The sequence below is a fragment of the Rhea pennata genome, chromosome 8, assembly GCF_028389875.1.
Source record: "Rhea pennata isolate bPtePen1 chromosome 8, bPtePen1.pri, whole genome shotgun sequence".
Lineage (NCBI taxonomy): Eukaryota > Metazoa > Chordata > Aves > Rheiformes > Rheidae > Rhea > Rhea pennata.
This window is the reverse complement of record NC_084670.1, coordinates 18,752,733-18,767,739: the sequence shown is the minus strand read 5'-3', so window position 1 is coordinate 18,767,739 and position 15,007 is coordinate 18,752,733. Positions and strand designations below refer to the sequence as shown.

Here is a 15,007-nt window from a genome sequence, read left to right as displayed (position 1 = left end):
AAAAAGAGATCAATCTGAGTATCAGGAGAATGGTAGCTATCAGCAGACTTCTCAAGAAACAATGCCAGCAACAATTTCCTCCTCACAAAGAAATGAAGGAGATTTTTTTTTCAAACTGTATTTCATGGTCAGTTTAAGCAGGCCAGAGGTTAAAGTCATTTGCCTAGATGTTGCAATTCTAGCATGATTTACAAGAAAGTAGAAGGTACTTAAATGAATGCTAATTGACACTTTTGAAACCCACACTTTGTAACATTTAGCAATGCTGCAGCAATGTTCTAGTCAGATTGAGCTGACCTTGTTAATTTTTTTAAGCTAATACCATTTACAAAAGCATTCTATTAAGGCAGTAGTTCTTAACGTTTAGTTTCTTTCATATTAAATTAAACATTTTTACAATTACATAAAATCCACTCTTGCAATTCAGTTATTCAAATGTTAAAAAAAAAAAAAAAAGTTTTTCAATTTTAAATATTGATTTGACCCTTTGGTTCTCCTTGCAGATGTGATCCAAATCTTTCTGTTGTCACTAGAAATACTTCAGTTGATTCTAGTGCATATTTTATTGGGCTCCTTTGCATGAATTAAATAAGAGCCTGACTGTATTCTCTTGTCGCCTAGGGGAATATAGTGATTTGGTTGGGGGTCTCACAACTCCCAGGTGATTTTCCTAGACCATACAGTAATGTTTATACATCTCTAAATAATTTTTAATTATTGCATACAATTTCAAAATGGTTTTAACATGAAAGAGGTGAGACAGGCTTGCCCACAAAACTCAATAACTAAGCACCTTGCATTTTCACTTCATATAAAAGGAAGAGGTCTTGAGTGACTGCTGCAGATACAGTGCTGTTTGGAAAATGGTAAGAGAGGATAATACCAGTTGCAGCAGTATGTTCTGAGAAAGCATCTAATACCAGGAAAACTTGCAGAAATTGTGAATCCTACATGAAAAGAGACCATTCCTTAACACATGGACAAAGAAAGATATCTGAGGGAATAAGATTAATGTCTGGTGCTTTCTGTTGACCATACTTGAGAATGACTTACTCATTTCTTTAAGCACCCATGTCTCCCCAAGAATTATGTAGGAAGCTCAGGCTCTCAATTTTAGACAGTGCACTCAAGTAGAAAACAAAGATACATAAAAATATCAGCATAGAACATTATGGCATCCTGAGTTCTTTTGTAAATATAGCCTTCAGTCCATTGACTACTTAGTCTTTCTTAACATATTTAAACATACATGTTCTCCTCTGAGTATCTTACCAATAATTAACCAATAAATCCATCTGTCCTGAATTAAGAAGTGAAATGGTTGATTAGTGAATAGCTGGACTGAATATGTAAATTACAAAGTTTTCTTCATGGTTTATATGAGAAAATGTTTTAAAAACTTTATGAACGTCAATGTGTCAGCCTGCATTTCTCTGTGAAATCTTGAAACTGCTCTTTCATCTATGTTGTAAACACATCAACAAGTATGTAGAATGTCTTGACTTTGAAATGCTGTCACCTACTTTCTGTATAGTTGTCAGTAGTCAGCTTGTTATAAAAGTGTTTCGTTTCTAACTGCTTCTTCTGGTACTGTGTCAACATACTGCATTTTTCAACTGTGTTCCTTGCTGCCTCTTCCATTTTTATCAAAAATTTAGTGTGACAGAAGTTTTCTTTGCAACATGTTGATATCTCAGGTTTTCCGCTGTCACCAAAGCAGTTGTGCTAGTTTGAGGGTAAGAGCATGTAAAATATCTTCAGTGTTTTGTGCCCAAGTACAGCAAGAATTTGAACTCAAATGTTTCTGTAATAGTGAGAAGCCCCTGTGCTTCAGTTGTTGCCTTTCCCTTTTAGTCTAGAACTTTCACAGAATATGTTCAATCTAAAGCAAATGTGGAGTCCATTGCTGGCTGGGAAACCGATCTGGTGATTGGCATTTTCTTAAATATGAGTGTACTCAGGCTATTTATTCTGCTGCTTTTCATGTAATTTTCTGTTTTCTTCTGTAGAAGATTACACGTTAGGCCCTGGTTTAATGGCCTAAATGTCCCAACTAAAAGCTGAACATCTATGCAAGTTATGGCATTGCAGAGTGCAAGACATTGACTAGTTTCAAGTTTTGAATTATACTTGTTTCACAAGGATTTTCAGTCAAAAAATGCAATTCAACACTGATGAGGTTTGCCTAGGTATAAGTGTGGCTAAGTTGGAGGAAATACTCTGCTCAACTGCTTTCAAAACTCAGTATTAGAATTGCGTTGATCTGTAGGGGAAGGTCAGTGCACCTCAGTAACTGTGATCAAGTTTCAGTGTATTAGATACCTATTACATACTTATATCATTCTTGTCTGTATGATAATGTCAACATCTTATTGCAGTTAGAAGAGTAGAGTTTTCTAACACCTTTCAAAAGCCCACATCATTGTAACTTCTTAAATCATTATGGTCCAAGTGCTGTAAAACACACACATTTTTCTGGTATCTGCTATGGAGTCAGGAGGGTTGGCCATTACAATGTCCTCTCCTTCATTTGAAAAGATAGACAATATTTCTTCGCTTGTATTTTCTACTGTTTATTATTTGTTTTGGAATAGTATCCTAATGCTTTACTCAGGACTAGACTACACTGTGATAATTGTCTGCCAGAGACACGGTTTTTGCACTGAACCATTTTATGATGTAATTATTAAATAATATTGTTAGCAGGCATCAAATTATTTATTAAATTTAAAACCATATAGCTCAATACAATGTTCTTTATGATCATGAGAGTTAAAATTGATAAATATAGAATGAAATGCAAACTATGAGGAATCCTATGCTTTCTATTTTAGTCCAAGAAGAAGAAACATCATTCTGAGGAAACATCACTTCTTTTCTCCAATACCAGTATAGATTACATTCCTGATTACTAACATATCATAGAGAAATACCTTCTAGTTACAGTATGTTTCAAAACCAGGATGATATGAACCAGAGATCAAACAAAATCTGTATACACAGACCTACTTTGAAAAAATTAAGGGTCTGTAGGGTGTTCTGATCATATAGTCTGCAGAAATTTAATTAGCACGTTGTTGCTGTTTGACATAATATGCACACATACCTACACTACTGAAAAATATTATAAATAACTGATAAGTGGACTGTTGTCCTAGGAAGGACACTTAAAAATTGTCAGAATTATATCTGGAGTACATATGTCTTAGACCTGGTTACATCAAGCCTTTAATCTTTGTTGGCTGGACTCAATTCACCTTGTATGTGGAAAAAGCTAAGTTTCTAAACACAGTTGATATGGTTCAGGAGCTTTATTCTACTTTAATCAAAATAAATTTAGTAATGGAATTTGATGAGAGAAGGAAGAAAGGAAGTGAGTAAGAAAAGCTTTTTTACAAATTATTGGATTGGTGTTTGTTTTCAGAAGAAAATGGAGTATGGTAAATATCTCAAAGTGGACAGTAGTAAGATACTTGCTTCTCTCTCTCTCTTTTTTTTTTTTTCCTAATGGAAATGGAGTGGCCACAGAATTGAGAAAATAAATTAATTGAAGGAAGAATCATACATATAGATGCTAAGTGGCTGTAGTATCATGCAAAGAATCCAGGTCTCCTTATCTGTGGTCCATTCCAAAATAAAAAACATTTAGCAGACCTAAACTCTCTTGGTACAAAACCTGCTATATGTAAGAAAAAATATATTCTAAAACTTTATTTTATTTCAGACCTGTATTTTCAAACCTCACAAAATGTCTTCTGTCACTTGAATATGGACAAATATTTCAGATTTCTGTTAGCATTTCTAAGATTTCTATAGCAGCGATGTTTCTGAGATCAGAAACATCCCCTTGCCTGAAAATTTCCTGTTATTATTATGTTTTATGTGTTACTGTTCTGCTATTTGTGTTAACACATTATTATGTGTTTATGACACATTTCCTGTCTCATTTTGTGGATTTCTTCTTTTTATAGTGGCATTTTTTTGATGGTATAATGAGCAGCAGCAGGTTAGCAGGCTTTCATAGAGAATTCTTACTCCAATACTCAAGTCAATTAGACTGCAAATATTATTAAGGAACATTCATAGAAACAAGGATTTGGAAGATGAGTACTTGGGACTTAATTGAAAATTCATATCTACTCACTGATTCAGGGTGAGCTATGAAGATAACTAAGTAAATTTTAAAAAATTGCTGACATTCTACACAGAATTAAATTCATAAACAGTACTTATTATGTCAAAACTTGGACTAAAATGGGAGGGCAGTTTTCTCCAGAGAGTTAGTTTGATAAAATTATAAACAAGTTCACAATGCAAAAAGAAAACACTGTGAGTTTAGTGCCATGTGCCAGCACAAAGCTCACTGCAGAATTGGGAGCCTTCAAAACAAATTATTTTTATTAGAACTGTTTGAGTATTTTACAAATGAGAAAATTATTGGAGAAAAAGTCTGTAGATTTTATAATACACAGCTAAGAAAAAAAATAAATCTATAAATGTATTACATTTCAGTGTTTTCTGAATCATTCTTCTCCTCAATTATATTATTACAGTTTTCAGTCCAAAACAAGAAATTATACTGAAAGGAAATCTTGTCAAAGTGAATGAACTATTAAAGAACTTGGAATCCAGATGTTAGCTATTGCGTATTAGTATATATCATTGATTCATAATAATATGGAGCAAAGAACTAATGAAACGGAAGAGTTTTGTTGTACCTTCTGCTATTGAGATCTGACTTCAGCAAAATAGCTCTAGTTAAAAAATGACCATTCCCTCCCATCCTTCTGAATAACATCAGAAGGATGGGATTGTATTTTCCAAAACAATGGTTGCAGATACAACTATCAAGTTCATTCATCATTTATGCAAAAGCTGACTCCACATACACTATCAATGAGTTATCTTTTACATTTAAGGGAAGCAGCAGTGACTTGCCTCTTAGGAGATATACCACCACAGTAACATTTTCATTGGATTTCCTTCTACATATATCATTTTATCAACTGAGCCTTTGAGAAAATTAGGAAGTAACAGCTATGTGAATTGTCAAAATCTATACTCATTATCTCTTTTGTCTATGTGCAAAAATCCTAATTTCTCTAAATACTAAGTGACATGAAATAATGTGTTTATACAAGCAAAATTTATTAAGGGTGGAGTTGTAAATGTGGAATATTCCTGTTTCGTTAATTTGAAGTAAGGTGATAATACTATACATACTGAAAGTGGTCCTTAGTGGTTAGTTTATGTTTGAAGAGTTCAATAGGAGTTCATGTCTTAAAAGAAAAAATGTATGGATGAGAGACTGAAAAAGGAAAGAAAAGTGAAGAATAAAGAAAAGAAAAACAATTTCTCCACCCCATCATGAAACAAATACTATTAAATATATTTTAGTTTAGTTACATAAAATACAGAGTTCAAGACCTAAACTTCTTGGGGAAGCGTGGTTTAGGAGCACAGCAGCAGCAGCCTGCTTGCTGGGACCCTGGGGAAGAGCGCCTTGTATCACTTCTGGCTGACAGGCAGAGCCGCGCTGCCAGCTTCCAGGGGGAACTGCCTTTAGCTCTCTTAAGACCCAGTCTTACAAACGCTTATGCACATGAGTAATTTCAGCTTCCATCAGTGAACTTACTCATGTGTTTAAGTTTTTTGCAAGGGTGGTACAATGCCAGACCCAGACCTGTGATCGCTGGTCAACACGATAAAATGAAAGAAATTTGCCTGTGCTTTTCCTCCCATACCATGTCAAAATTTGTCATCTAAGCAAGCTAGTTTATGCTGTATTTTTATTTCACATTTATGACTGAAAAAGTTATAACTAAATATTTTTGAACTCCTTGAATCTGTTATAATTTTCTTTAAATAAATGAGTCATTGCCACAATCTCAAGCATGTGGTAAAAATAAAACTGTTTAAGGCTTGCCTGTGATTCTTAGACTTTCTAATACTTCATAGTAATTTCTGTTATGAGGTAGGGTACTTTTCAGGGGCCAGTGTTTCTCTTGTCATGTCTGTCAAAATGTGGAGAAGGCTGAACAAAGGAAACTGAAGGAATGCCCTGAGAATTATCATCTCACTTATGTCTTGATACTTTTCTTCATTTAAGTTGTTTGCAGTGATTTGTTCAATTCATAACTTCCAGAGAAAACTGAAGCTTTTAACAGATTTGTATTTAGTAAGTATGAATGTTATTCTGTTCTCACATGCATCGCTGACCAATGACTGGTGTTCCCGATTTTCTAGTTGCACTGCTCCAGAATATGCAGGTTTATAATTTAGTATGTGATCTCTATGAGCCTGAAAGACACAAAACATATGGCAGATCAGATGTTAGGCTTGGGGGAAATCAAAAATTAAACTGTCTTGGTGCTGTTGAGAGACTGCTTTGCTATATATTTTATGTGATTTGTGTGCGTGTGTTGAGGGAAATGTCACCTAGGGAGGGGAATCGAAGAAAAAATAGCTTTGAAAAGATGGACTGTTTGTATTACTGCTTCAGACTTTAAAGTCTGGTCAGCTAAAAGCAGATGTTGCAAACTAAGATGGAAACCTGCCTGAGGCCAGAATTGAAGAAGACATTCTTTAATAGTAAGAAATAAAAATACTTCCTGGTATCAGAATTCATTATAAACATAAAATGAGCTCTCCTCAACTTTCCCCCCATTTTTATTCAAATTACTGAGTAAAATGGAGGGCTTAAGAATTTAATTTCAGACAATGGGTTCCCTAGCAATCCTGATTGTATTCTAGGGTGCTTATGGTAACACCCTTTGTGATTCTGTGCTGGCCAAGATCCCGTGGTGGTGGAAGGAGGAGTGAAACGCCTCTTACCCTTGGCTGTCTGGCCAGTAATTAGATGGGGAGATGGATTAAGGCCTCTAAATGTGGTGTAAATTTTGGCATACTGTAATATGACACATTTTTGATGCAACTCTTGTGGGGGTAAGAGGTACTAAAGGGAAAACTCATATACAGAGAACTGTGAAAGTAAGTGTAATCTTTACTGTATGCTTTTAGTTGACCTGGACTTGCACAGTATTAGAAACTATATTTACATTATATAAACATACAATGTCTAAGAATTTGAAATGGAAAGTTAAAAATTAATCAGTATTTCAAGAAAAAAACCCAAAAAACTTGATTAAATAAAAATTATTTATGTTAAAATCAATCAATATTTGAGAAAATCTTACATCTCTTTTTCATCTATTTATGTATGAGGAAATAACATATTTACAGAAGCTGCCTCTATAGTATTTGTTGAATGGCATAAAGCTTTGAACCAGCTTAAAATTTAGTCTTTCTGAGACAGTTCTGCAATTGATCTTAAATTTACTAGCTCAAAAGCTACGCTGTAATGGCAAGTCCAGAATTATAAACTGCAGTATTTCTGAGGAAAAAAAGTAGCAACCTACTTCTGCATTTTACAAATACTTTATGCAACATTGTTTCAATTCAAATGAATTGTTTGAGGTGGCTTTGTTGCTCTAGCTGAGCACCAGCAGCTCCAAGAGTAAAGTTGATGAGTGATTTTCATAAACCCACTAGAAAATAAACATCAATATATTAAGCAATTAATCAATATATTTATTTCTTCCTGTAGCCCGTAGGAACCTGTTTGATAGCATAGTTCTCTGGTACAGAAATCACCTAATATATACCAGGGTGATAATGAGTAAGAGCTTCTCAACGCACACAGTAATTCCAGCTAAATCCGTGCTCGGGCAAGCCCTAAATCTGACGCCAGTGGCGTCCCCGCTCCACATTCATTTTTTGCCGTTTTAAGGAGAATTTAGCCCCCTCCTTTGCCATCCGTTTCACTGCTCGCACCATTTGCGGGTGCCGGCGGGGGTCGCGGCTGGGCCGAGCCTCCGCGGGCCGCTGCTCGGGCGCAGAACGGGGCGGCGCGAGCCGCCCCCCGCGCGCCGCGGCGCCCTCGAGGCGCGGGGGCGGGAAGGACGATCGCTCGGCGCGCCGGGCTGCGGCGGCATCGATCGCTCGGCGCTCCCGAGGGGGTGTCGCACTTTCGGGGGCCACGGCTGCCGCCATTTTGCGCCGCGGTGGCGCGGTGGTCGGGACTCTGCCTGGCTCTGCTTCCACAGCCGAGGGAGGGGGGGGCGGCTTGTCCCGGCCGTAGCTGGAAACACCAGAGGGGAGGCTTGGTCGGCACAGGCCGTTGTGGGGCAGGTGCGTCCCTGCTGTGAGGGGGATGCTGGTCGGTTGCTCTAGTGCTTGACATTGCGAGCTTCGCTTTGGGCCCTCTCTGGATAAGGCACTGGGGGAGAAGTACGGAGATCTGAGGAAAGGCTTGGGTTTTAGGAGAAATTAGCAAAGTGACCCGTGTCTGTGGTGTGCCGTTTCTTGAAGCAAATACATTGAGAGGTCTTTAGTGGTTGTCAACCATCTCCATGTAAGTGTGAATCAATATGCATAACCTAAATCCTAAATGAAGAACAAGAACTATGAAGCAGCCTGAAGATACAAACTGACCTTCCACTCTAAATGTTTGATACTGCTGCTACAAACATCTGCTGATGTCCCTAAGTTTATCACCGTGAATGTAGATTTTCTGTGTGCTATCAAACAGCATTGAGCTTACAGAAAAGACTTGCTAGAGCTAATGGGGTAGTGCTTATTTGATCAGTTAACCCAAATTAGTTACTGCTTCAATACTTACAGCTTGATAATACTCCTGAAAGGTGTTTTCTGCTACCACTGCTGATAACCAGGTCTGAGAACTCCGGCTTTACATTACTGGCTGACATTAAAATTGTGCCATAGAATGGTGGCCAAGTTAACCAGTTTTGTTAGATTTATTAATGTGGGCTCTTTACTAGTTCTGGTGGAGCTAAGTTTGCCTGTAGAGCTGAAGAAAAATGGCAAAACCTGAGGACAGAGTTGGCAGAAGTTGGCAGAAGTGGTGTTGCAGACTTGCTCCAAAAGGAGTGTAAAGGGGCATGACAGATTCCTGGAAGTTCTGAAATCCATCTTTTTCACTATGTTCACAGACTACTGATTTTACAAAGTATATTCAGCTTATATTGTGAAATGTTTTTTTGTTTTAATTTAGAAACATTTGTGTGTAATGTTTGAAGTTTGACAGTTCCTCTAGAAGAAAAAAATAATCTAGAATCATTACCAACAGTACACGGTAATTAAGTAAACCTGAATTCCATTTGAAAAGCACTCTAAATTTTTTTCATGTTACTAATGAGATGTTGAAGTATAAAAAAGGTGTCTTCTTTATCCCTGTAAGTAAAGAAGATAGGTTTGCTTTATTTTATCACCATGTTTGGCTTTTCCTGGGATTTATAAACTCTGTTGAGGTTAATATGGTATTTTACCATTTATTGCAGTGAATCTAAGATTTTGCCTAATAAAATCTTTTATGTGGTAATCTTCAAGTGAGAACTTCTTAGATTTTTAAATCTGTCTCTAAGCAAAGTTAAGGGCTATCAAACTACTTAACACAGATTCATGAAAAAAACTTATGTCTAATGCCTAGTATAAGTGTTAAAGGAAAAATACTTTAATTATCTATTGTATTTTTAAAACTGATATATATGAAAAATAATTCAAAAATTATCTCTGATTCTGATGGTTCAGACTGCAGCTGTTGAGTTTAGGGTGTTGAGCCCATAGTCCAATTTCCAGCTAAGCAATTTGCTTATAGATTAAAAAAAAGATTTCTTATTTCTCTGTAAATTAAAAATAGTTTCTTGTTAAATAACATAATCACTTACTTTGTAAAAATGTCAGAATCTGATTCTAAGAAAGATATTTTTTCATCAAAATGGAAAAGTAATCTGAGACAAGAATGTCTATAGTCTGCAGCTGTCTAAAAAATCTTAACATCATTTTTAGAAATAATTTAATGAAAACTTTGACTTATCATGATCATATAAAGTCCTTTAAAGTCCTATCCCACAGAATTTTTTGGTCGTAAGTAATGGGATCCATATTTTACTAAGTTTTTCTTCCTGAGGCAGCATGAAGGATGTGGGCGAAAACTCTGAAAAAAATGGTCTAGAAATGAAATATTTGTACTTACATAGTTAATAAACTTTGTGTTCCTTGTACAGATTCAATTCTAGAAATTCCAGTTTCAAAGCTTCCTGTGCTGCCTTTTAAAGACTGTGAGAATTCACATTTGATCTAAAAATGTTCAACTCCGCAGAATTGGCCTTTCCATTGGATAATTTCTTTTACGAGAGACCAGACACAAAACAAGGGTAAATCTTTACTGTTATATTGTTTCCAAAGTTTCTTCACATTCTGGCTCCTTTTAACAGCATTTTTTTTTTGTCACTCCCTTCTTCTTCTACCAACAAAAACTTGAGAGTAGAAACTTCCAGGTTCAGAACTCACACTGTGTAATGTTTTCCAAAGTATGTTGAGGTTTGAATGATATGACTAGACTGTTTTTGGAATACATAAGAAATATGGATTAGCAGATGTTTTGCCTCTTACATTTACTGTGATTTTAAAAAAATACTAATGTAAGAATATTTTTTGTGGAGGAAACCCAGAGTAGGTTGTCTGTGGTGAGTAATTTTGAGCTAGATGTTTTGCAGGGTGCTTAAAGAATGCTTTTACATTATTTCTGTCTGTTAAAAATAGATATCTAGAAAACGAAGAGCCAAAAATGTGGTATATTGCGCCTGCTCCAGCTATTACTGAAATTCCATCTGCAGAGGAGTTACACAAAGAACTGGAGAAAAACACAGTTTACAGTCATATGGGTAAAATATTTGACATTAATTTTGAATGTAAACTCAAATGTCTAGACAGATAATTCTTTTGATAGATGATTCCTCCTCTCGTTTTATGATGTGAAATATGAAATAGGTAAGCAAATGTAGAAAAATAATGTTTTTTGGTTCAGAATAATGGTTTTATGTATGTTCTGGTTATGGAAAAGAGTTGGGCAATTAGCAAAGCCTCTTTGCTGAATGTATACCGGCTACAAGTCTATTGTGTAGAAGTGGGTCAGGTATGAGAAGCATGATCAAAATTTCTGCTGCTCTGTATTGTGTTTTGATGCTATATGGAAGAATAGGAAGCAGTTATAAGAGCGTAATGCAGCACATTGGCCTGACTGACCTGTCCTCCAACCAAGAAACAGAGAGTTTAATGAGACTTCCTGTTTTGGGCTTTTTTCAAACTGCTTTTCAAGAGGCAAAATTTGGAGTCTGGCCAGTGATTGATGATAAGGTTCTTTCCATCTAGACGTTCGATATCACCTTGAGAAAAGTATTTTTAAGGAATTCCTTTGCTTTATCACTGACAAGTATATTTCTAAATATCTTAGTTGCTGTGCTGATTTATGATACTCTCTATTTAGGAATTACCATGTTAAGAATGTATTTTTTTAGTTTCTTATGCAAGAGCAATGCCATTAAGGACTGCTCATTCAGATGAGCTTCCTTGTGTTCATAGAACTGTTAAGGATATGTCACAAATTGGCCATTGTAGTTTTTAGGTTTCCAGGTGCATACTATTGTAATCAGTAGAGGATGGTGACAAACTGTGCTATTTTTATTCATGAATTTTATGCATACTCTAGGATATGGTTAAATGACAAGCAAATCTAAGTGAAGGATGGTGAATGGAGATGTTTTGTCATCTTACTTCATCCAACTGCTCGTTACTACTGTTACTTGTCTTGCTGGCAGTGATGCTCATGTGGTCAGCCAGATCAGTACACTGATTCTGTTGAGAATAACCCTACAAAACAACATAATTAGCTAAGCTGATCAGGGAGCCAAACCATCAATGACTTCATTAGGAATTTCGACTTGTTAGAATTGCAGGGTTTGTCTTGTGACTATTCCTCGTAGGAATTTCAAGCCTGTTCATTGTACCATTTTTTAGAAAGCCTATCTTTATTCAGAGGGCAGGGAGAAGTGTTTCCAGTAATCCTACAAGTCTGTAGGATTAAAGTGAAGGATGTGTATAGGAGATAGTAATTTTCATGTACTTTTCAGTTTTAAGAAACAGTTTTGCTCTTCTGCTTTGTATAGCAATCATAGAAATTAACCGTATTTTTATGAGTTTTAATTGATAGCGTGATGTATCACGTGCATCAACAGAAGTCACAAAATACGTGATGAAGTTGCAATAAGATAAGAGTATCAGTTCATATAACATATGTGAATTTGGTTTGTTTTATGTGGAAGTTATTTAATAAAATGAATATGAATAGGAATGTGAGCGAATATTAATATGTTAAATAATTTTTGTCTTTTGTAGGAGAGAGACAGCACCAGAAGTCTATACAACAGTGCAGGAGAAATACTGAGGAAGTAAATGATAAATCACGAGCAACTTTTCATTTTGGTATAGCTTCTAAAAAAGAAGTGCTCCAGTTAAGTTTAGGAGAAAGGAATAAAACTGATTTTCAGTGTGAAAGTCTGAAAATGGTTTCATCATTTCTCTCTTCTGACCAAGATAAACATAAAAAGGGAATTGGGGCTTCTCAGCAACCTGGTGCAAATATTTCACAAAATAAAATATTAATTAATTTTCCAGACAACAGTGATGATGAGAGTATCCATTCAGCATTAAGAAAAAGGTATGGTATGTTTCTAGTCAATTATGGTAATTCATCTACTATCAGAATCATATTGTTGTTTCAAGTATATTTGTCAAATGTAGAGTTTTTGATTCTTCAATGAAAGTACTTTAATAGGGCTCCAGGCACTCATTTTTATTGACTGTAAGGAGAAAAAGAAATTTCCTTTTGGCAGTCTTTTAGTACTGTAATTATACGTGTCCTAAGCTCAGCCTGTTTTACAAGGAGTGTAAGGAGGAGGTTAGTTTGATTAATGAACTAGGGTTCAAGGGTTTTAAATGAACAAGGGTTCTTCGAAATACTATATTTAGTTCTTCATTCACTCGGTAAAGAGCAAGAAAACTAAGGTCACTTGTTTTTAAGAAGTGAAAAGGTAGCCGAGCATACCTACGTGATTTCAGTGCCACCTTGGAGGAGGAGTTTTACAGATAAACTTGGCTTCTGTGCCCTGCTCTTCTCACTCCTCAGAAGCTCTGTTCAGAAGCCTCAGTTCTTTTTAGTTATGCAGAAGATTGAGAGTGGATCTGCTGTGGGGATTGAGAGCCCATCTGGACAGGTCATTTATTATTTCAGCTCTGGAATGAAAGTAAAACTAAAATTTATTTTGAAAGGAGTCATCTTCGTGTGGAAGAATGTCAGCTGAAGCAAATAAAATGAGATCCAAACTACATGTATGACTATACCTTACTAGTTTTGCTTCCAGTATAAACATGCATATTTTTCAAATGTTAGAGAAACTGCATGACATATAATAAATTAATGAAGATCCTGTATCTTTTGCAGATTATTTAAAATACCTGAATTTAAAGATCACTCCATTGATATGAAGGAAAACGGTACTTACTTGAAAACAAATGAAAACATGAGAGAGATGAAAAAAGAAGACTTACAGAGACATAATAATCATATTCCAGTAACTAAAGACTCAGATTTTACCCTACAAAGGGTAAATGATGGGGACTTTCCTCCTAAAAGTGGAATTAAAATAAAATCATTTTCTAATGCTTCAAAGATTCTGGATATAAAAGGTAATTATTGTTATTCAATTTAATAACAATAGCCCACTATCTTGATATTCATGATATAAGATAAAGAACAGTTTCGGAGTTAGACATTCAGCTACATTAGACAGTATTACAATTGCAAGAAACTTATTTTGCGTTGTTCTTTAATATGGGCTGGGTATTGGGTAAACAATTTATGAAGACACAGTCACGTTTTTAGAAGTGCCTTAGGAGTCAGCAGAAGTTGTGCTTTTAAGTCATGTGGGCCTTTTTGAAAATGTCACTCCAAATCTGTGTCCTCAAGAATTTGAAAAGTAACAGCCTGGTCCCTCGATGTGGTAAATAATCTCATCTTCAGGAATTGAAATTTGATGTGGGGCTCACACTCGTATCTTTTTACAGCTAGATTTTAGATAGGAGAAATCTGGAAAATGGAGGAAAGTGATGAGAATTTTGTAGAAACAATGAAGCGCTTGTTTTAGAAATTATTTTTGTTTTTAAGAGTGTTTAAATATATGTATTTTTTCCCTAGATTTTAATGTTTTGGGGACAGGGAATCATTACATCTGTGGAGTGTGCCTAGTATATTAGGCTAAGTGCTACAGAAATACAGATTAGAAAAATACTGCTAAAAGAAAATTATAAGGCAAAGATGTGGTTTAAGGAGGGATTTGGAGGCATAGTAGACTTACCAGCAATGGAAGAGGTGATTCCTGCCTGAGTGCCTTCTGTGTTAAAGTGACTAGATTTCTGGATAAGAAGAGAGTAGGGAGTGTCATTGACTTTAACAAGGCTTTCAACACTGTCTCTACAAAATTCTTGTATCCAAGTTAGGACATTAAGGTCTGAACGGGTAGACAAGTACGCCCTTAAACTGGGTAAAAAACTAGTTGGATGGTGGGGCTCAGAGGGTGGTGATTAATGGTTGCACCTTGCCTGCATACCTATCATGGGTGGAGTGCTGCAGGGGTCTCTCCTGGGACAGACCTGTTTAATGTCTCTGTCACTGACCTGGAGGAGGTGACAGTGTGCACTCTCATCAAGTCTGTATGTCATCAAATTGGGGGGGCGAAGAGGAGACCAGTCAATACACTCAAGAGCTGGGCTTTCATTCAGAGAGCCCTAGCCAGGCTGGAGGGAGGCGCCTGACAGCAACCTCATGAAATTCTAAAGGAAAAAAGTAAAGTCCTCCCCTGGGAAGGAGAAGCCCTAGCTGAGCCTGACTAGTAGGGGCAACTCTCTGTAAAAGCAGTAGGCCCACAGCATGACCCAGCAGCAAAGAAGGCCAACAGCATCCTGGGCTATATCAAAAAGAAATCAAGGGAAATGATTATCCCCTTCCACTCAGCGCCTGTTAGACTATGTCTAGGATACTGCATCAGGTTTTGGGCCTCTGATATAGGAAAGATATCCCTAAACTGTAGTG

At 36.2% G+C, this 15,007-nt stretch overlaps 1 protein-coding gene across 1 annotated transcript in view; it reads left to right on the top strand.

The window, feature by feature from the left end:
* Window positions 1-10,164: 10,164 nt before the first annotated feature.
* The window catches only part of HFM1 (helicase for meiosis 1), a 39,707-nt gene continuing 34,864 nt past the window's right edge, over window positions 10,165-15,007 (top strand). The window contains exons 1-4 of the mRNA XM_062580997.1: window positions 10,165-10,235; window positions 10,624-10,745; window positions 12,256-12,577; window positions 13,361-13,605. Of these exons, the coding sequence (XP_062436981.1) occupies window positions 10,165-10,235; window positions 10,624-10,745; window positions 12,256-12,577; window positions 13,361-13,605 (760 nt within the window). The remainder of the gene's footprint in view (window positions 10,236-10,623; window positions 10,746-12,255; window positions 12,578-13,360; window positions 13,606-15,007) is intronic.